This window comes from Callionymus lyra, chromosome 4, assembly GCF_982586985.1.
Source record: "Callionymus lyra chromosome 4, fCalLyr1.hap1.1, whole genome shotgun sequence".
Classification (NCBI taxonomy): domain Eukaryota; kingdom Metazoa; phylum Chordata; class Actinopteri; order Syngnathiformes; family Callionymidae; genus Callionymus; species Callionymus lyra.
The window spans coordinates 28,180,365-28,201,958 of NC_141821.1; the positions used below are offsets into that span (position 1 = coordinate 28,180,365).

The 21,594-nt window shown below is 39.2% G+C and overlaps 4 protein-coding genes across 4 annotated transcripts; 3 read left to right on the forward strand and 1 right to left on the reverse strand.

Annotated features, from left to right (window-relative positions):
* The first annotated feature begins 344 nt into the window (after positions 1-344).
* Positions 345-2,501, forward strand: LOC148082347 (uncharacterized). Its single transcript, XM_087789508.1, has 5 exons — positions 345-408; positions 469-561; positions 629-813; positions 981-1,044; positions 1,718-2,501. Exons 2-5 carry the CDS (start codon positions 469-471, stop codon positions 1,736-1,738), a joined length of 363 nt encoding a protein of 120 aa, XP_087645634.1. The 5' UTR covers positions 345-408; the 3' UTR covers positions 1,739-2,501.
* On the reverse strand, positions 2,281-8,047 carry phf23b (PHD finger protein 23b). The gene is made up of 5 exons (XM_087789506.1): positions 7,615-8,047; positions 5,948-5,979; positions 5,644-5,736; positions 3,844-4,447; positions 2,281-3,755 (listed from the first exon to the last, which is right to left on the reverse strand). Exons 1-5 carry the CDS (start codon positions 7,640-7,642, stop codon positions 3,562-3,564), a joined length of 951 nt encoding a protein of 316 aa, XP_087645632.1. The 5' UTR covers positions 7,643-8,047; the 3' UTR covers positions 2,281-3,561.
* Positions 8,048-8,239: 192 nt separating this feature from the next.
* Positions 8,240-10,615, forward strand: elp5 (elongator acetyltransferase complex subunit 5). The gene is made up of 8 exons (XM_087789507.1): positions 8,240-8,522; positions 8,612-8,672; positions 8,770-8,850; positions 9,516-9,721; positions 9,797-9,972; positions 10,050-10,145; positions 10,241-10,341; positions 10,419-10,615. The coding sequence occupies exons 1-8, from the start codon at positions 8,468-8,470 to the stop codon at positions 10,525-10,527; spliced, it is 885 nt and encodes a 294-aa protein (XP_087645633.1). The 5' UTR covers positions 8,240-8,467; the 3' UTR covers positions 10,528-10,615.
* Positions 10,616-11,776: 1,161 nt separating this feature from the next.
* Positions 11,777-19,776, forward strand: LOC148082350 (CTD nuclear envelope phosphatase 1A). Its single transcript, XM_087789509.1, has 9 exons — positions 11,777-11,939; positions 11,986-12,103; positions 14,614-14,680; positions 15,109-15,227; positions 15,311-15,382; positions 15,535-15,651; positions 17,089-17,200; positions 17,434-17,518; positions 18,673-19,776. Exons 2-9 carry the CDS (start codon positions 11,999-12,001, stop codon positions 18,731-18,733), a joined length of 738 nt encoding a protein of 245 aa, XP_087645635.1. The 5' UTR covers positions 11,777-11,939; positions 11,986-11,998; the 3' UTR covers positions 18,734-19,776.
* The last annotated feature ends 1,818 nt before the right edge of the window (positions 19,777-21,594 follow it).

Sequence of the window (21,594 nt, forward strand, 5' to 3'; positions counted from 1 at the left end):
TCACCCAAAGTAGCTGGGATAGACTCCAGCCACCTCTGTAAGGGAATGTGAAATATGTGTATTGAGAGCATGTTGTGAAGGGAGGAGGGAAGGTAGCCTGTGGGGGGACCTGAGGAAACCCTGCAAACAATCAAGTCGTGGGCAACAATGACGTTATCTGGCTCCATCTCTCCACAGTTCAGCCTCATGAAATTGTCTGCCACACAAACGGATGATGACAATAGTGGGCGCCGATGGCGGCACATGTAATTTGCCCGTCTGAGTGCGCACACAAACACATTAGCCTTTGATGGCAGCCCCATGATAAAAACCCACCCAGGATTGGAGACTACAAATACACCGAAGCCCACATCACTGCAGCAGAGAGAGCCTCGCCGTTGATCAGTGACATCCACTCACAGGTCAAAGGTAACAGAATGTGTGATACTCACTTGTGTTTTTTGGTCATGACATCTTGCCTCTCCTCAGATGCTTCCTCACAAGTGTGTACTTCCTCTCCTCGCTGCTTACCTGATGCTAGAGGAGGTCTCTTCATCAGTTCTGCCTCCTAGAATCAAAAAGGTAAGATCAAATAATCTGAATGTAATGATTTTAAAAGTTGAATTGAAAAGTTACCCTTTGAAATTAGGACATCTTCTTGCTGAACCAGGAGCTCCCACAAGACCTTGTGGACATCTCTGACCTCTCTGTCGGGGATGTAGGGGACACTGGCAGGGAGACTCACGGCCGGGCTGTTCATCATGCAGCCAGTGGACCTTCACATTCTCAACAGAATCCGCATCAATTTTTCCACAAGACCAATGAGCACAAGAGGTGAGAAACTATATTAACATTAAAATGGATGATTGATTATAACCACAATAATAATAATAATCTGTTTATAGTATAATAAATAAAAAGACGTGATGCCTATGTTGTTAACAAAGATCTGTCAGATAAGTTTGGACTTTGTTTTATATCTCAAATGTTTGTGTACACAGAAGAAAAGTGGCTCCTCTGGACTCCCTTAGCAGCTTCCGGATGTCTTCAGTCAGGAACAGAAAGGTAACCGTTTTATGTGTTTTAAAATAAGAACACCAAAAAAGGAAAGATGATATGATAAATGTGAGCAACATAAGCAGAACTGTTTTTGACATGACAATGAAAGATGTGGGAAATGACATGAAGTGAACCCAACAATTAAATGTTAAAAAGTAATTCAAATAAGACCTACTTACAGTTTAAAATAATTTTAAATCCAATTTTCCATTTTTATAATTAACATGATTTGCCTGTTTTCTAATCAACCATAATACCCTTTCAAATGAATGAATACAGTTCTATACATATCCATCTAGTAGCAGTCTAGGAGTCAACCTTAGCAACAAGTGTTACTTTTCAGGTTATCAATGATCATAAGATAATCACTATTGACACAGCCACTGGTCTGTTTATCTATATTGTACAACATCGTTGTAGTACTGGCCACCTTAGGCGGGTACAGGGAACCGGAAACATGCAAAATGCTTGTAAGAATTTTAAATAATAACGTCATGACTGATAAATGCATGAAGCTTTGTCACAAGGATGCTATAGTATTTGTATGTAATGATTTCAAAAATTAATAAATTAACAAACATTATGGCGCAAAGCATAAATAAAACGAAAAGGAACAATGTTCGCATTTTCTTCTAGTAATAAAATGTATCATTTTGTCTCTCGTTTCGGGTCTTTTCAGGGAGAACACGTGACCAAATGAGACTTCCGTCACTACGAGCGACTGTCGCCATCTGGTGGTTGGATCTGAAGGCGTTTTCTGTGTTGGTCCGGGATGAGTGAATTTAACGTCTATTTATTACGAAAGTATGCTTGAGTAAAATAAGTAAAAAGCATAATGTTTAACAACTAAATAGGAGCTAACAAAGAAGGTTGGTTCATCGATTGCTTAATAAAATGTTGTTTTACGATTGATGTGACATTTGCCTTTTAAATGATGCAATAAACTTGATTTCAGTTTATTAGCGCTCGTTTCTCAGGACTGTTTATCTGGAGATTGAGTGACAGCTTAAGTCAAGAGTCATTCGGCGGGGAAGGGTCATCGTAATTGAAGAGGGAGTTATTGGCGACCCCGCGTGGCAGAAAAGAGCAAGTGCAGGGTCACATGCAAATGGGTCATCCAGACAGTTACTTAGAAAAGAGCAACGTTAGTATCATAATAAAATGGTAGACTGTCGAAAATCAAATGTGTTTTGAATATGTTATAATGTTACGTATTGTTGCTTTAACCAGAAGAGACGAGAATAACTTCCCAAAGACTTTTATTGTTTAAGCTACAATTAAAGAAAACAATATCAGACTGCAAGAAAATATAGACTTTGCCTGGTTATTCATTTCTATCTTGACTTTCACATATGTACAGTCGTCAAAGAAGAGCAGGATATGTACAGAGTTTAAGTTGTAGAGTGCAACTGCTACTGGACTTACCAAGACTCTCCACAACAAAAGTACATGGCAGAACCAAAGAAAATTAAAATTAAATCTGCCACACTGAAGTAGCTCCAAAACTCTCTGTACACCAAACCTTTGTTCTCCATGCAGGACAATCTGGCATCCTTCCTCAGACGCACAACTAATGCTGCTTTTCCAATCATAGCTAAGAAATAAAACATGAAAATAGTAAACACATATTTTACAAACATACAAAAACAATCTTCAGGGCCACTTGAACAATGTAACACGGTGCCTGACCATTCATACAGCCACACTCATGTTGATGTGGTCACAAGACCAAAAAAAAGAAAAAGAAACATGGAACATTTAATTTGAAGCGTTTTAAAAGAAAATGCTGCTGCTCATGATTGCCCTCCAAGAGTGATCGACAAAGCAGACAAACATGTAAGCGCTCAGTCAGGGAAAAAAAACTGCATTTAAAAGTACAGATTTAATCGGCTGCAGCTTCACCACAGATTCATTCATCGACCACATTATAACTCACATACATGAAGAATGTATCTGGGTTTGTGTTTAACCTACTAAAGCAATTAGCAGTGTGCAATATCGTTTAGAAGCGAGACATGTAGGCCAATTAGAATTAAAAAACAAATCACTACCAGAGTGAAATATAGTGGATGTAGGCATCAGTGAGCACCACTGATGGAAAGAAAATAAGGACTAAACAAAAGATGAGCAGCCCCCTCCAACACACTCCTCTCCTCTACACAGAAGGGGTGACTTTTCCATCTCCAGGAGTCAAACGGGGGCTGTCAAGTGTGGGCATTTGTCCAAGACAAACCATTTTGAAAGACTTGATAACCTAAAAAATATATTTTTAATTTAAATTTTCCTTTTTTCCATGAAAAAATTAAATCTAGCAAATGTGCAGAGTCCTACGCCAAATATTGGCATTGATGGGAAATCAAACAGTCAACGAGCCGTGGTGTTGCAAAGCAAAAAAAAAAAAAGGGATAAATAAGATTTAGTGATTGTCAAAAAGGATCCTACCAACTGACGAGGTGAAAATTTAGGCTGATTTGGCAGGAGGCATCAAAGAAGAGAAAGGGAAAAGTTCAGGACTTGTTAGGCCTAAGGATCTTTTTTGTGTCCAGACCGGCGAGTGTCCCTGCACTTGTGGCAGTAAAAGACGTCGGGAACGTTTGATTTCTTGATCTTGGCGCAAGACAAGTGAACCCAAATGCGGCATTGGTTGCATTCGATCATGGGTCGACCGGCAAATGGTTTCCCACAGTAACAAGTGATCAAGTCCCACGAGTCGTCACCTGCGGGGCGGACAGAGAGACAGTGTTAGACATCAAGGAACACAGCTGTAAGCGGACGACATCATCTCGCTATAGGTGTAACACGTACCCGATTCCACCATGATGTCTTCATCCGCAATCCAGGTTTCCCCCTCGCTGGAGCTCATCTCTGCATCCCTGATTGAATCTTCTGGCTGAAGCTTCTCCTCAATGCTTGACGGGGACGTCCCCGGCACTTCGGAACCGTCTCTGGAGGGTTGAGCGTCTGTGCGTCTCGTCTCGGAATCCGTCTCGCTTTGAGCTGCAGAACTCTTGAGCTTCTTGGCTTTAGGCGGCTTTGAGTTTTTGCTGCGTTTAATGCGTGCCCTCTTCTCACCGTCGCTGCTGCCGCTGTCCGCCCCCATCATGGCAGAACCCAGCGACAGCTTTTTCAACTTTTTGTCCTTTTTGCGCTCCACTTTGTGGCCAGACTGGTTGTCGTATAAAGAGTCTTTGAGCCGCATCTTGTCCAGGAGAGTGCTCTCTGAGTGCATGCGACGAATGTTTTTGCCCTTGTTTGCCCGCGCTTTCCGCACAAACGTGTGGATTGTGTGGATGTCCGAGTTTCCGTCGGCCCAAGTGCTGCCCATGGAAGTGTTGCCGCCACCTGCGCCATCTGCCGACAATCCGGAACTGTGAGCAGAGCTGGAGGAGGTCGGTGACCATGAGCTCTCCTGGTGATGAAAAGAGGATGGAATTAGACGATTCAATATGAATGCAATTCAGCGAGATCCTTGTGAAACTGTCTCAAAAAGTTTTGCAGTCCTCATTAATGTAAAGCGGCATGTGTTATTGCAACTCGACTGAAAGTATGCAGAAATAGTGCATTAAAGCAGCAATAAGCAAGGTTTAAAAAATGGATCCCCTAGTTTCAGAACAACTGTGCAACTGCAATGAGGTCGTATCTCTGTTTCCACATGTGCATTTGTTTACAACAGCTTCTGGTTTTATCTTCCTGGAAACTTCTAAAAGTCTGTACCTTCTCTGACCTACTGATGTGACACTCAAGAATAGCTAGACGGATCTACTACAGGACCATTACAATCATTTATGAAAATGTAAACAAAGAATTTGAAAATGTAAAGAATAGCTGCTTTAGGATGACAGCGTTGCTTTATTTACATTAGAAACAAGTTTGTACAATATACAAGGAAAATGTAAGATTTTACAAGAACTGTGTAATATTGGACCAGTACAGCCTGCTATTCGTCATCATGGTAATTGCCGTGCAACACAACTCTCAAGCTGAACAACTATAGTTGGATCGAGATTGCAAACCACTTCAGGGATATGGTCTGTAAATCAAAAAATAGAAATACATTTGCGCTAATCAGGTTGCATTCTTCGTCAAGATTTTAGTTCCAATGGTTGCTCGGTGGTAGACAAAGGGTCCTTCATTGACAGACTTGGGTTGCATTTCCCTTGGTATTGAAAGACAAATAACCAAAAGTTCCTCTGCGAAGCAAATTCCTACATTTACTTATGCACATTTAAACACTAGTTAAATTAAAAATAAACATGCAGGTCTCAAGAGCCACTGGTACACATCGTCATAGGATGTAATATTTGCCCTCATTATGCCCAGCCCTACTACTACTACTACTAACAAACCCCTAACACTATGTTACAAATACTCACAATCACACTGAACACCACAAAAGAAGTTACACACAGAACAATCCCAGTCAATCCAAACAGCATCCAACATATGGTTGTTACTTGTGAAACTTGGATGCAAGAACTTTCGTATCATCTTGTCTTAATTTGAAGGATTGTTTTCCTGTGAGTAAAAACCTCCTAGAACAACGAATGATGCAAAGAAGTTGAAAAGGCTCAACTCAACTTCAAAAATAGTAGAAATTCAACACACCTCTTTTGGATTTGGTATGTAACCGGCATACGCCAGGACAAAACTACAGAACTTGTTGAAGTCTTCAACCGTCCTTTTCTTCCTTTCAGGAGGCTGTAAAAAAAAGGGTATTTTTTAATTTCAGAAAACAAGACTTGGCAGTTCAGATCATGATTTAATAATGAACAGGAAAATAGTGTGCATATTGTTATTATGGTTATCTTCATTAACATTATGCCTCTTAACAAAGTTAGCATTTGGTAGTTTGCACAGATTTATACAAAATAAATACATTGAAGTGAGAAGAAAAAAAACAACAACTCACCAGAGTTTCTGTTTTACATGATAACAGCGAATCTGAAAATTAAAGAAAATTAGTTAATTTTGGACATTTCTGAATGTTGGTGGTTACCACAATTGTATCAGCACAAATATACATCAACCACTTGTACAAGCAGTCACTGGAAGGCCACCTTCTTAATGTGGTGTTTGGCTGCATGACCAGTTACTCAACAGGGCACTCACTGATCTCGAGTCAACAGGTCTAGGTTCAAGAGACTCGGGTCATTCTGATTGCATCGTTTCTACCATCTTCCCAATCCTTAGGTTTGGACATGTCAGAACAAAAAGAGGACTGTCTCGTCCAATCATTTCCAATTTATAGTTCTGTTAAAGCCTTGTCAGTTTTTAAGCCACACCACCGTATATGTCAACACTGTCGACTATTTCACGTAGATTGGTGTGAGTATAGTTATTCTGTGTCAGATGTGCAACAGAAAGTTCAACTTCTACCAGGAAGTTGTGAGCAGCACAATCTTACTGGCCATAGTATGTTTGGCCAAAGGACAACGGAGGCTTCACAGAAACAAAACATGCAAGGATGGCTCTTTGTCGGGCACTGTGAGGCAGTTATCACAGAAGATAAAGTAAGAAGCCTCCAAAATCTTTACTGGCTTCTTCAGTGGCTTATACAACAGCATTTACAAACCTATGCCTGAGGTAAACGACAACATTCACTAGGACATACAAAGTCATTTAAAAAAAAAAAAAATCAGTATAATGTTGAGCTTTAAAAGCGATGCTCGGGAAAACAACAACATTATTGATTATGTGAAAAGAAGAAGACAACACTGAAGACCAATATAATTGACAGTTTTGTCTTCGGCACAAGAAGGTGTAGCTAGTTCTCGAGGAGGTTCATATCGTAAGACGTTAACATTTGAAATGCATTCTCGAGCCTTTTATCTTATCTCGAATAATGCGCTTCTTAAACACGCTTGCATTTTTGGTGGATTTGTAAAAACAAGACTAGGTAGAATTAAACTTGATCTCGCGTGCTAACGCTAGCTGCTATCTACTAGGGAAGCTAACAGCGCACAGAATTCTGAGTTAACAAACAGCAACCGGCATGCAGGGAGAGATAAGTGGTTATTCCGTCAATTTAAAGCATGGAAGCTACAGTTTGGAAGAGAGAATGTCGGATCGTTCCAGTCATCTGAGGAAATACGTGTTAGCAATTAGCTGCTAATCGCGCTGGCTCAATATGTTTAAGCTTAGTAGCGCCTCTCAAGTTAGCTTAGCATCGCAACAAACCGGGACGGTGTTAATATACCAAAAAGATGGACACACTTTAGACATATTATTGTCGTAATCGTTTATATTTGGAAAATGTCAAGATCGGTTATCGTTTCCGTGTAATAACTAACATTAGAAGCCTTTTTTCCCTCAAGAGGATTCAACGGTGATATTACAACTATATCCCAACATTATCGATCGAAACTCCGATTACCTGTTGCAACATTAACCCCCATTTAATGTGAAAGCTTAAATATAAATAATCATTTTCGAGGAGATGTGTATTTTGGTATACGCAATCGAACGTAGCATCAACGTTAGCTCGAACTTATTTAGCTACCATACTGTTTCCGTCATCTTCGTTCACGAAGGCCGTGCTAACTTGCACAAAAATGCTTTAATATCGAGAAAACATACCTTGGTGTTCGGACATTATGTCGAGCATTGTCGTCTCATCGATGAGGCCTGGATCGCTCGGACAGAAGGGGCAGGGGAGCTAGCCGAGGAAAGGCGGCCGTCGCACCGTGCCTTCGCCCGGCGTGGCTGCACCTTACCAGCGCGGAAAAAAATCGGCAAACAAATGTGCAGGTGAAGGACGATCTCTAAAGAATCTCCAGTTTGTGTTGAAGTAACACAATCTCTTCGGTAGAATCCAAAAAGGTCCAGTGCGAAGTGTCGCCGATACTAGTCAAATAAAACACTTCTTTCCCACTTGATCGGTGTTCTAACGATGTGCCTCAAACACCCCTTTTCTCCGTCGACGCATTTATCTAAACAGATTTTAAAAAAACAGGAATCCCTCTTTAAATGAAGTTGTCTCCTCTTGTAGCGAGTCCACTACAACACAACCGAACTGGCTTTAATTCCGCACGGTCCTCACTGAGCGCGGCAGAAGTCTCTTGAGTCTGGCAGCGCAAGAATTAGACGTGAAGCATCTCGGGTATTGTAGTGTGTTGCGTAACACCACACGTATTTGCGTCGAATGCCAGTCTGCTTAAAAAACTACACCCCCCTTCTGTCCTCGTAACGAAGCTATTCAGGGAACTCTACGCTTGCATGCTACGCATATTTTTTTCAAATATACGATAACATTTCAAGGAAAGTGTAACTTACGGAGCCCATGTTGGACGCTATCGTTGGGCACAACACGTATATTCCTCTTTTAAGTATTGGCTCGAGGGGGGTTTGTTGTTTATATACAATATGTTTGTATATTAGCCGGTGAACATAGCCATGCTAAGTAGCCAAGGCTAGCTACGTTTATTCGACCATGTTGTCCGATATAGTGCAAGGAAATGATGTAGGGGGGATTCTTATACTTGAAGGTAAAGGTATTTTCACATAAATGGCTGTTGTATTATGACGTTTGTATAAACATATGACCTATCTACAATTTACTCCAAAATATTCGCAGATTCTGTAAAGCGTTGTGGTCGTGATCTTCTCTGGAGCTTCATATCGTCTATACTTAACAGGTATTCAACATTTTCACATCTGTTTCTCGACTTTATGTTACTGCAATATGGATATGGAACATTTTTTTTATTAAATGTATTATTTCGGCTGTGTTAGGGATGAAGCAGTCCACGTGTTTTGCTTCGACGACAGTGAAGAGGAGCTGAAACGGGGATTGAAACTGTCACCCATTCAAAGGTATGACATTTGGACCCAAAACATATTTTATATTTTGTTATAACATTTTTTAAATCTATAATAACACGACGGTAGAGTGAATTCTCTCACTCGCAGGAGGACAGATCCTCCAACAGTTGGAGGAGTTTGTGAACAATACTAGTAAACATGTGAGGGAAACATGGTACTTCAGATGAATGAATACTGTGTTCTCTTCATGAGTCCCTGTATCATGTCTTTGTTGATATTACTTACTAGTCTTAATGTAGTTATCGCTTTAATAGCATCATGGTTGAAGAGGGTGACAAGGGTAATGTAGTAGGATTCATGTGACATTATTATTATTATTCATGGGTTATGTTGTTTTATTTATTTCTTAAGTAAGTATTATTAAGTAAATCCTTTTCCTGAAGGATGAACAGAACTTATTAACTAGGTCAAACTAATAACCAAATTAATATTCTGTACTTTATTTATTTTCAATGCCAGGCAGATGCCCAATTAAAAACACGCTTTGTGTTGATCTGGAGCACATTTAGAGCAAATTAAATTATTTTTTCCAAGTAATGGGTCTTGCTAGATAATGTGCATCAGATGTTGTGTCTGGAATATCTTTGGATATTTGGTTCATTGTATTATACTTTCATTATAAGACTCTGAAAAATATTTTTGTTCTTTGATCCCAGGCTACATGTTCACAATGCATTTATGGACCCACTTGGCTGGACCGATCACCCCGAGTTTACAGTTGACCAGTTCACAAATGAGAAAATAACACAGCTTATAAGGCACACATCTCAACCAGTGACCGTAGTAATCGACTCACTTTCATGGATCTTGAGGCATCAGACTCCCATGGATGTTTGTAAGACTATTCAGCAACTCAAAAATGGTAACAATTAAATGTGTTCTCTAACTATTAAACAGCTTAAACTAAGTAACATATTTCTTTTCTATGGTGCATTAGGAGGAGCTGTTAAAGCTGTTATTGGACTGCTACACGCTGACATGCATCAACAAGGTGTCATCGGCAGTATCCGTCACCTGGCTACCACGGTTGTCAGTGTAGCACCTGGAAGGAACAGGGATGATGCTGGGGCTAAGATAATAAGACGACTAAAGTCTGGTAAAGTCATGCAAGATGTCAGTGTCGAGCGAATGTTGGATAGTCCTGCAGAGGTTTGATCTATGTGCTTAGTTTCTTGTGTATTTATTTTCAGGATGATTTTTTTTCTATCAGTGAGGATCTTACAGTGACAGTTCTGAGCAGGGACAGCTTTCAAGGATTGAAAAAGAGTGATGTGGACGAACAAGAGGTTTGTGGAAATTATATTTATATTCTGTTAATCTCCATTAATTTGAAGCCCTATGAAAGCAATCATTCTAAAATCCTTAATTTTGTGTTTTAAAGAGAGACCCCACCGCCAATTTGACGTTTAATCTGCGGTTGTCTGATAAAGAACGTGAGGCGAAGGAAAACCTAGCACTACCATTTGTTTTCAGTCAACAAAAGTGAGCAATATTCAGTCTGTGGCACAGTTATTGCACGTTTAAACTCAAAATCTGTCTCCCCTTTTTCAACTTTACAGACAAAAGGCCCTGCTACAGTCGGGTCCAGGTTCAGGACGAATTCTCTATGAGCCTGATGCGTATGATGATTATGACCAGGAGGATCCAGACGATGATCTTGATGTGTAGGCTCTGAAACCTGTGGTGCAAATAAATAAGAGTCGCTGATACCCCTTTGCCGTTCCAGATATGACAATAAAGAAATTGGTGAAATCTGTTTTACAGTGGTGATATGGTATACTGTGTGACATTATCTATATAACATGAAGTAATTAAAATAATTATTCAGGCTTTTTCAGAATCTTTGTCGTTTTTTATTACAGAAACACTTAAAGTTAAAATAAAAAATATGACTGTAGTTGTAGATTTTCAGTATATAATTATGTCTACTATGGTGACAACTAAATCAATATACATGTAATGGTCAATATTTACTGTTTCTTTGTTTTACCCTCTCCAAATTATTAGTTTTCAGTTAATATTAAAAAAAAGATGAAAGATGAATATAGATTTTTTTTTAAATACTGAAAGATTTTTACCAGTCATGGCTTTTTTATCAACAAACAAACGAGCCATTTTCATTTTTGCTCTTGATCAAAGTCACTCTGCCATTAATGCAATACATAAAGTTATATTATGTCACTAAGTACAAACCATTCGAGCAAAATATCTGATGACCACAGCTCTACATCATCCAGTGCACGGCCATTAATGGGCTTCACATGGATGTTTATGGATGCAGCAAAAACTTTGGCCAACTTTCTTTCACTTGTTATCAGTCCCAAGATAATGGCTGTTAGGGTTGAACTTTGACATGTCCCCTCCGAGCACAAACACACAACATTTATATGCGACTTCCTTAATTAGACACTTTGTGTATATTAGAGGCGGGGTTTGTTTTCATTGTATAATCTGCTTTTTATCGTTAAAATGAGACTCATAACTTTTTAAGAAGAGTTTTTAGTTAACGCGCGCTTGTGCTCGTTCGAGTCTGTTTATTTTCCGTCCACGTGGACGTGCTGCGCGCGACCCTAGGATTCCTTGCGGAAGTGACGGCAGAGCGGAGATGGCGGCTCGCAGTTTCATTCCGGATCTTAACTGGACTACAATCTGATATTATCCGGTGCTACTGGACTCTGGGGAACTTTTTAAATTAGCCATTCATCAGAGGCGCTGCACAGTTAAGTTACTATACACTGGTGCTCGACAACGAGCGGACCGAGCGGTTTAAGTGGGATTTTTTTCGGGCTCAAGGTGGTCACCCTGTCGAGCTAGCGGTAGCGCGGCGGCTACTAGCCCCGGAGCTAGCTTGTCAACGAGCTGCGTGTAGCAGTCCTCACAGCAGCTGCTGCGACCTCTTTTTAAACCAAGTGTGTCTTTCAAGGAATCCATCCGAAGAACCCGGTGTCACTAGTGTACAGAGTTCGGAACTCCCGTGCTTGCTGGTTCGACAGGGATAGCCAGTGTGGCGGCGTTGGCAAAGAAAAAGGACCGCCACTAGCAAACAAGTTCGAGATCTTCTCTCAGAAGGAGCCAAATACGTGTCGACGACAGTGACGTAAAGTGAAGTTTCCTCGAGGTCTCTAGTGTGCTCGTCACCATGTTGAAGACCCGTCAGTGTTTACTTGGTATCCGCACTTTTCTCGGTGTCACGTCGAGACTATGGGGGTTCATCATGTACATCCTCAGGAAGTACCTACGAACGGTGAGTCACTAGGTCACCCTTAGCTATACACACGTGTGTGTGTGTGTGTGTGTGTGTGTGGTTAGTACACCTGTGTTTCCAACATTATTATTGTGTGTCTATGACAGTCTGTTTAAGGTGATCGTCACATTTGTCTGCCATACTCTATAAAGTTAGATAAGCAAAAAGCCACCACCATGTGACTAGTTCTTTAAACAAGACGTTTATTTTAATAGAATAAAAAAGGACATCTGCTACTTCATGAGGTGATCCATATGGAGAGGACCGTTAGATGTATTGCTACTACACCCCACCTGCCCACACTGTTCATCAGTCAAATAAATGGTCCATACTAATGTCCTTAAAGTGTCGATGACATCCAAATTGGTAATTTAAACGATGCCCATTCATCATTTGTTCTGAATAACTTAAGTGTTTTGTGCCGGTTCTATTTCTAATAGATGCCAAGTCATATCACATGAGTAAGTGTAAATTTGTTTTGACTTGTTTTTTGTTTATTCAGCACATCAAAGCATGTATCCTTTTTAAGATGGGCCATCAAACCAAAAGTCATTAACAAAAAAAAGGAGTTTCTGAGGATGTTGCCATCTTCCCTAGGTTTTTGGGTTATTAAATTGGGTATGAAGAAAGAACACCCAACACCAAGCTTTTGCTTGTGAAATATGCACAACATAGACAGTCTTAGTTCTTCTTTCTCTGTTGCCTGAATGTCTTACAGACTTGTAATGTTTGGTGCTGTGTGAATTTGTTAATGCAAAAACATGTCCTGTCAAACCAGAACTATGGTACAAGTAATTAGCAAAATAAATATGGAAGCAGTGCTCCAGTTTTCCAACTGCACATTAAATACATTTTCTAAATATTTCTTCTTGTTTTCAGAAATGTTTGTGGGAGTATATAAGGCCTCTTACTAAAACACACTGAGCAGTGTTGAGTGTTTTATAAACTTGGTTATATGGTGTAGAATGTGTGGACTTTGAGTGGAAGTGTGTATCAAGCAGACAAGCTCAGGAGGTGTGTCCTGTATGTGGCAATCGTCCTCACTACGCTCACTTCCGTACATTGGAGTGGTCGCAAACAACAGCAATGGTTCAAATAATGAATTGTTTGGCAAAGAATAAGTTTGGTGTTCCCCGTCTATTTGTGTAACTATTCATTATATGAATGTTTTTGTCTACGTCTATTAATGAATCGAAGTGACCTGATGTTTAAAGCAAAGCGTATTAGATTAGTAAATGGACATGATTTGTTGTAGTCTGATAAACTCACTTGCCCCCTTCAACTGGAAATGTAATACCTTTGACTGTTGACATTCAAAACGTGTTCGATTTAGTTTGCATTTGTAAAGGTTTATTATGTTTACCCTGCACCATGAAAGTCATTATTTTTGAATGCACTCAATCTAAGATTATTGCCTGAATCTAAACTGAAGGCTATCATGGTGAAGTTCAAGTAAACATGAGATCATTAAATTGGATTATGAATATTTTCACGCGTCATAATCTCTTACCGTGGTGTAAACAGTCTGGGCATTAGAGCTGTATGATGGTTCTGCAACATACAGTGGTGCCCAACTTGACCTTTGCAAAAAATTATATTGTTAAATAATATAAAAAATATGTACTTTATTGATCCTCTAATAACAATACTGGTGGGGTGTTGGATTCAATTTTTTTTTTCTTTAATGCAATTGCATTTGGCAAAATGGATACTAATGGATATCTTACAATATCTATAAAGAGGGTTTTTAATATTGTTAGAAGTTGATAAAAAAAAAAAGTTAATATTTTAGTCAGATACAGTTATGCTGAATGCTATCTTTACATGTAGACAAACGGTTATAGTGGGGTGTCTACCTGTGTTGGAGAACAGTGGATACTGCCACCAATTGGCGAGACACAAATCTGATAGGGCAGGTGGTAAGGAGGCCTTATGGAAGGGTTGGGCTTTGCAAAGTTCACACTTATTCAAAGTATTCAAAGTCATCCTGTAAGTCTCTCTTGCAGTGAGAGCCCCATGCTTCGCTGACACCCAAAGACAGCTGGGAGTTATAAATAGCACTAAGGAAGAGAGTGGAGCCCTGACAGGAGTGGACCTTAAAGTCTTCTGAAGCCATTGGAGTAAATTTATGGTGTTGATGATGTTGAAGTCTACTGCTTCTACTTTTTTTCACCTGAAAATTAGATTGATTACCAATAATGCACTTTGCTTAATCACAAAACGACTTGTAAGACAAACACTGTTCTTTGACATGGAAACACCTTGACAAATGGGAATAAGGTCAGAACTTTTAGCAAAGGTACCAATGTTTACCAATGCTCTTTTGTTTTACTCTTTGATAATATTTAATTTGGGCCTTGCAGAAATACACCCTGCAGTCAACAAAAACGTGAAGACTGCGTTAATTTGATTTTTTTTTTTCAATGAGAAACGAACAGGAGCCTATGCCAGTTTTATTAAAGTCTTTCAATTGACTAATGTTTTACTTTTGGTTTTCCTTGTATTTTCAGATAATCCAATATCAGACAGTGCGATATGACACCTTGCCTCTGTCACCCATCTCCAGAAACAGACTAAGTACTTGCTTTTTATATGTTTGTAAACTTACTTTAGATCAAAGATGCAGTTCTTGTTGCACTTGCTTAATCCTTTACATTTAGGATCCAGAAACAACCAACAGTTATGCTTGGTCATATAACATTTTGACGAAATCAAGAACGGAGATTTTGTACTATTGCAGTGATAAATCTAGACTTGATTAAAAAGCATTTTGATCAGGGACCCAGGAGTCTTACTAAGCTGACTCAAGTGTCCAATATAGATATATAAATTACCTTGCTGAGGTTGATTGCATACAAATAAGTTAATTTACATATAAACGGACAAACTTCTCTTCTGTCATTTTAGTCGTGATCAATCAAATGTATTCTACATTTTAAAATTGAGACATTGATAAAAGTAGTAGCTGTTCGCACTAATAAATATTGCATTTTAATGCTTTTTAGATGCAGTAAAAAGGAAGATTCTGGTCTTGGATCTGGATGAGACTCTGATCCATTCTCACCACGATGGTGTCCTCAGACCTACAGTGAGACCTGGGACACCACCAGATTTTATCTTAAAAGTAAAGATCCCCGTCTACATTTGTGCCATTTTTGTTGTTGAATAACCACTTGCTAACATTTCTATTTGTTTCCTTTCTGACAGGTGGTCATAGATAAACATCCAGTTAGATTCTTTGTACATAAAAGACCACACGTGGATTTCTTTTTAGAAGTGGTAAGTCTCCTTTTAGTTTTAATTATTCATGATTTTATTTGTGGTGCTGTATCTTGTGTTGGTGTTCACAAATTATTTCTGATGTCACTGATCTTGAACTTCTCAGCTCCTGGTACTGATAAAGACTGTAATTGTTTTTTTTGTGTGTGCAGGTGAGCCAGTGGTATGAGCTTGTGGTTTTCACAGCAAGTATGGAGATCTATGGCTCAGCTGTTGCAGACAAGTTGGACAATAACAGGAACATCCTGAAACGAAGATACTACAGACAGGTATTACTTCAATGTGCTATGTTTTTATGTGGACCATCAGGGCTACACAGTGTTTTTTAGTACAGTGGAGTTATTAGCCTGATATACGTGCATATATATGTCTGCATAAGGAAACTATATAACATCCTTTCAGGGTCTTGTCATCCAGCATTCTTGGTAATCTTACTGAAACAGGCACCCGCTCAATTACGACAACCTCGGAGAAAATTAGATTTTGTTTTTATTAAGCACTTTAAAATATTCTCAGGTACTTGACTGAGAACAGAAAAAACATTTTTTACTTCGTTATTTTTATTTCATCATATCCATCATAGCCTTGAAGAGCTTTTTCAGGTTGATTTTCCTTCAGATGGAGTATTGTGTGTAAGGTTTCAAGGCATGTTAATAATTTATTAGAATTTGAAATAAGGGTGTCGCATGCGTAGCAAAATGTGGTAAAAGTGAAGCACTGTGAATATTTTCCGAGTGGACTGTATTTCGCTCTTAACATAAAATGTATATTTTATATAGTCGAACAACTGTTTTTGTTTAAAATGTCTTTTTAAAATTAAAAAATTATGTATGCAGTGTTTAGGCTTCTGATACTCAAAATCTGTTCATTTTAATTTTTTCTTTACTTAGTTGTCAATAGTTCCTGGGATGAAGCTCACGTTTCCCCCAAAAAAGAAACCGCTGTAATCTGTTAATAATAAGAAATAAAAGTGTTCATATAAGAGTGTTCCTTTAGCTTTTTCTTTAGATTAATATCTAAGTTACAGCTCAGTTACGCATATTAATAAACTAGTTAGGTATTTGTGATCAGTTATCGGGGGTACTGGATGGAGATTAAGGCAGATTTCAATAGTGAAAGACATCTTTCTCACATTTTACAGAGGCCTACCAGTATCCAAATATTAAGCTATTAGGCAAACAATCATGCCTAGTATGGTGTGACCAATTTGTTTACTTAATGTTGCAGACATCAGCAGATCACTCAAATTTGAATGTCATGCAGCCATTTATGTTATCCAGAATAAAAGTCGATCCTATCCATGGGATGGAGGGACAAGTATTGTTAAGGCTCGTAGCTGCATTTTTGTTGCGAACAAAAGCATCCCTACTTAAACTCGATGATGTGTAACCAGCTGCCGGACTGCTTAGTGCCATACTTGTGCCCGAGCTCACAATGTGTGTTGTGACTAGAAATAATGAGTTGGAAGAAATGGAATAAAGATTGCAAAGGAAATAGAAAATGTGGAACCTGTTCTTAAAGCTCTTCTATACCAATAATTCAGTGGGACATTCAGTGACTTCAATATTTTTGTTTAAAGATTGATCTGATTTTACTTTCCTATTACATACCATAATATTCTGTGTACCTTTGATACCTTTCAAACCGATCTAAACATACGTGACAAGTTGTTTTCACTGATTGTGGTGGTTTGATTCTCTTCACAGCATTGCACATTGGATCTAGGTAGTTATATTAAAGACCTTTCTGTAGTACATGATGACCTGTCCAGTATTGTCATTCTGGATAACTCGCCTGGTGCTTATCGTAGCCATCCAGGTAAGAAACTCGCACACCTGCATGCATTTGTAATGATGCACTACGCTGCAGCCATTCTAGTCATGTACGTCGGCATCATAGTCTTGAATATGTCTTTATCCAAAAGCATCACTGCAGTTAACTGTTGGAAGAAAGGGAGTCATTGTGAATTCAGTAACCTTGTTTTAAAGCTGAACCTCTCAACACTTGCTTGTGTGTTTGACTTTAATGACTGTCTACTCTCTGCCCACTAGACAATGCAATACCCATTAAGTCCTGGTTCAGTGACCCAAGTGACACAGCACTTCTTAACCTGCTGCCTATGCTGGATGCACTAAGGTAAACGCTTCAGTTTTATTTATGTCATTGTTAAATATCATAAGTGAAACCCTGACCAAAGCTTTTTACCACGTCTGCTATTAAGAAAACTTAAATTGCAACTGTAAATTCCGGTATTATCGAGCTCAACTGAATGTAAGCTTCAGCAACTACATTAATTAATAAATAAGAAGAAAAAGAAGAATGTGTACATGTACAGGCCGCACCGGTCTATAAGCCACAGGTGTTGAATTGTTGAAAGTTTAATTTAATTAAGAAATTTAAATATTTCGATTAGAAAATGTGCTTTAGCCTGCCACTAAAAACACTTTCTGGAGATTGAATCTTGTTTACCCTAACCACACCTACTCTACTGTGATTGGTTTAAGCATGAAGGTTTGTCACCACATCAATCCCAGAAGTCTCCACCTCCAAGGGACTTGTTTTATAAACAAAGAGGGGTGTGATTACAGTTGGCTGGAGGAGGAGTGAAGCCATTATTACGTCATAATGGACTCCGCTCTCGTAACCTTTTGTGCGCTGAGATTTCAGATGGGGAGAACTTTATACAGTGATGAGCTCAAAATGGAGCATCGTCATGATAAAAGACTTCAAATGTTAAACTTTCTCTCCGAAATTCAGTAATTCTGGATTTTCATATTAGTTGCCCTTTGCCCTGATACCAGTAATCTTTTTCAATACCTCAATCCTTTCAAGTACCATTGTTAAAAAGAAATGGAAGCCTTCACTCTTAAGTACCAAACTATTATATATTCAAACAATGTTGAGCAGCCTTCAAGTATAAAAAGACATACGTTTTCATATTTCTGGGTCTCGGCTCGGCTTGGCTGCAGTCTCTGTCATTCGACTTTTACTGTAAAGGGGAAAAATTATGAGCATAAATAACATGAGCGCATCAACACTCATGAAACGGAACATAATAAGATGCTTCCTCACTATATTGTCACATTAAGGTAACATAATGTAACATTTACTTTTCTTACTTGGAAGATACTGCGGGACAGGATTTAAGGCTTAATTAATTACTTGCTTAGAAGCCATTCTTTTTTAAAGTAACACAACACGCACTTGCGCATATACTGCCCCCTGCTGGTATTGTCATTTGTTACATGTCGCTACGGAGTTGGTACTGAAGTATACTTTTTGTGCTGCAGGTTCACCGCTGATGTCCGCTCCGTCCTCAGTCGAAACCTCCACCAACACCGGCTCTGGTGATTTTCTGGCTGGAGGGGGGTTGCTGCTTCCTCTGCATCCATCCACCTCCACCCCCCCTCAGATGCCCGCCATCCCTCTGTGAGCCTCTCAGACAGGTCCTGCTGAGAAAAGGGTTGCGGGGTGTGGGGGGGGCTAATACATGAACAGTACTGGATCACCTCAGCTAGAAACTTCTGAGGAAAGAGGAGGCAGCTTTCCTTCTTCGATCTTTATCTGGTTTTGTTGTTTTTTTTTCCAATACAAATGGAGCCTCTCTGCCTTATTGCTCCTGATACTGACTTTGAATGGAAGTTAGTCTGTGACTAAGCCGTCTGACTTCATTTGCCCTTTTTAAAACATTTTTGACATTTGGGAGATATGGAGATGGAAAGATCAGCATAGCGACGGACAAGTCTACCTTTTCTACTCTCCGTCAACTCCAGACCTTGCACTTCAGCAGAAAGCTCTTGTATTCACCATCTTCACTTCTTGAGACAACCAAGAAGATTTAAGGAATCAACCGTTTTTTTTTTCCGACCAACCTCATATACCTCAACAGTGATTGTTTCTTGAGGTACTTTTTTGAAAAATGTTCAGTTTCTCATTTTAAAAATCCGTCAATCTAAACAAAAGTTAGCAGAGCTCTTTTTTGTAACATCAGCAGCCTAATATAAAACAAACATTTAGCCATCAACCAATCCTTCGTCTATGTTGGTCAATGATCAAAGCTGGACTTGAGAATTGTATAATAAAAGAACGGCTTCTCTGAAAACGTGGACTGCCATGAGGCTTATTCATATCTAATCATTTGACCGAGATGACTCGGCTCGCCCACTCGATTGAACGCGGTCTGCACTTAATTTTTGTCTTTCGTTTTTTGTTGCAGTTGTTTTTTCAATCAAACTTCCAGCCATCCGGTTTAGCTCTCCCAAACTGTTTGGCTTCATCTGTTAAACTCGTTATTTGAAAATGCCTTGAACGTTGGTCTAGTTAAGGCTCTCGGAAGCTTCTTCTGCTCCGTCTCCCGGTCTGTGTTACTAATAAAACACTTGTCAGTATCGACCCCCGGCTTTCCTGCTTGTCTTCTGTTACAGTTTCTTTCTGCCATGACATGCCTGTTGAAGTCAAAGGTGATTTATCTGGGCAGAGATTGGGGTCGTGGACTAAATTTCAGAATTTACTGCCCTCCTGTTGGGGTGGAAGGCGAGAATGCACTTTTGAAAGTTCATTGACTAAAGCTGTGACCCTTCAGTACACTTGGTCACCTCTAGTCTTTTGGGTAATTGCAGCTCTAGATAACTTTATTTCAACAATCTGATAACGGAGATTTCAACACTATATTAATGCTGACAGTGAAGCTCAGGACCAACGTAATTTACGAAGCACAGGCTGCAAGTTAAACAACTCTTCGGAATTCCAACCCTGGCTTTTCCAGATAAAAACAGATGATTCTGATATCATTTATTTCTCCACACCAAACATATATTTTAAAGGCAATTATTAATTTAAGTAAATGATGAGAATGCTGCTCCTGGGAAAGTTATGTAAGTTGATGCTATATTTGCCATGATTCAGTTGTTAATCTAATCTTTATTTAATGTCTGCAATGTCCATATCCTTTAACAACTTTGGTGCAGGATATGTATGAGGACAGTGGCAAGTTAAGTAAAGATTGAGCTGAAGAGAAAGACAATAATGGTGGTCAAAGTCAGTTTGCCAGTGTGTTTTTTTCAATTTAAACTAGAAAGGAACCATTGTGATCGCAAATTTTTTATGGTTTGCATAGAGTTGTATTGTATTTTTGTTTTCTTAAGGTTTAATCGCAAGAGGAAAACCAATGATGGTGAAGGATTGTGAAAAATAGGAAGAGAAAGGGTTGGTTTAAGAAACACTTGACGATGAATGCTTTATGTGGAGAGATTTGACTGAAGTTTAAAAAAAAAAAAAGTAAATAGTTTTCAGCACATTAGATGAGAGCTCTGACGCTGCTAACATTATAACTTGTGAATAATTGGGAATGTCACATGAACTAGTGCCTACTAGGGCTTTCTCCACAGTCCACGAGTTTCTGTAATGAATATAGGCTTTGAAATGTTTAACAGCCATTCTTGTATACAAACACCTTAAATTTAAACAGTTTAAATGTATTTACCTCTAAAAACCGACGGATTCTATATGTTATCAACAATGCCGGTTCTTTATTACTCTTATTCTAGTATTTATTATCTACTTGATGTTCACAAGAAGACTTTGTTGCCTTTGAACATGTCACTAGGATCCAAAATGACTCCATATGAAAGATCTCTATAAGGGTAAACTGGGTGTGGTGCAGAACCAGAACTAAATAAGGGAATCGGTGAACACAGAATCTAGGCTGAAGCGTCTGAAAGTGGGTTCGCTATTAGGAAACCATGGCAGTGACCACATGTTTGCGCTCGTTGGTGCGACAGGAGCGGAAATTGCGCAACAGCACTTTATTTGAGCACAGACGTGGAACCGTCATTCGAATCGACCCTAAGTTTCCCTTATCACAGATCAGTCTGTAATTCTGCTTGTATCGTTTGCGATAAAGTGATGCCCCTCGAATCTTCGGGCTCCTCGTTGCTGGGCCGCGGTCATATGACAAGGACAGATGCCTTGTCACAGCCCGAGGAGGTTGACTCATGCGCAGCTAGTGATCAAAATAAAATAGTGCCGTGAAAGGTGGAACTCAATTCTTAGAAATAACGCTCTAAATTGCTGCATAAAGTCAACAGCTCCTCTATGATTTGTTCAATTCATACATTTTATCCACATTGTAGACGCCAAACGTTAATTTCTAAGATAAAATTGCACCATGCACGACGTCATATTGTTATTGTATCCCTCCGCCCCAGACGCAC

Bases quoted from the DNA above. Each gene is read 5' to 3' on its own strand.
- LOC148082350 (XM_087789509.1), top strand. From the start codon at position 11,999: ATGTTGAAGACCCGTCAGTGTTTACTTGGTATCCGCACTTTTCTCGGT. The intron at 15,652-17,088 runs GTATTACTTCAA...TTCTCTTCACAG, and splicing joins AACGAAGATACTACAGACAG to CATTGCACATTGGATCTAGG. The intron at 17,201-17,433 runs GTAAGAAACTCG...TCTGCCCACTAG, and splicing joins TGCTTATCGTAGCCATCCAG to ACAATGCAATACCCATTAAG.
- LOC148082347 (XM_087789508.1), top strand. From the start codon at position 469: ATGCTTCCTCACAAGTGTGTACTTCCTCTCCTCGCTGCTTACCTGATG. The intron at 562-628 runs GTAAGATCAAAT...CTTTGAAATTAG, and splicing joins TGCCTCCTAGAATCAAAAAG to GACATCTTCTTGCTGAACCA. The intron at 814-980 runs GTGAGAAACTAT...TTGTGTACACAG, and splicing joins AAGACCAATGAGCACAAGAG to AAGAAAAGTGGCTCCTCTGG.
- phf23b (XM_087789506.1), bottom strand. From the start codon at position 7,642: ATGCTCGACATAATGTCCGAACACCAAG. The intron at 5,737-5,947 runs GTGAGTTGTTGT...TTTTTTTTACAG, and splicing joins CATGTAAAACAGAAACTCTG to CCTCCTGAAAGGAAGAAAAG. The intron at 3,756-3,843 runs GTACGTGTTACA...TCCGCCCCGCAG, and splicing joins AGACATCATGGTGGAATCGG to GTGACGACTCGTGGGACTTG.
- elp5 (XM_087789507.1), top strand. From the start codon at position 8,468: ATGTTGTCCGATATAGTGCAAGGAAATGATGTAGGGGGGATTCTTATA. The intron at 8,851-9,515 runs GTATGACATTTG...CTTTGATCCCAG, and splicing joins AAACTGTCACCCATTCAAAG to GCTACATGTTCACAATGCAT. The intron at 9,722-9,796 runs GTAACAATTAAA...ATGGTGCATTAG, and splicing joins TATTCAGCAACTCAAAAATG to GAGGAGCTGTTAAAGCTGTT.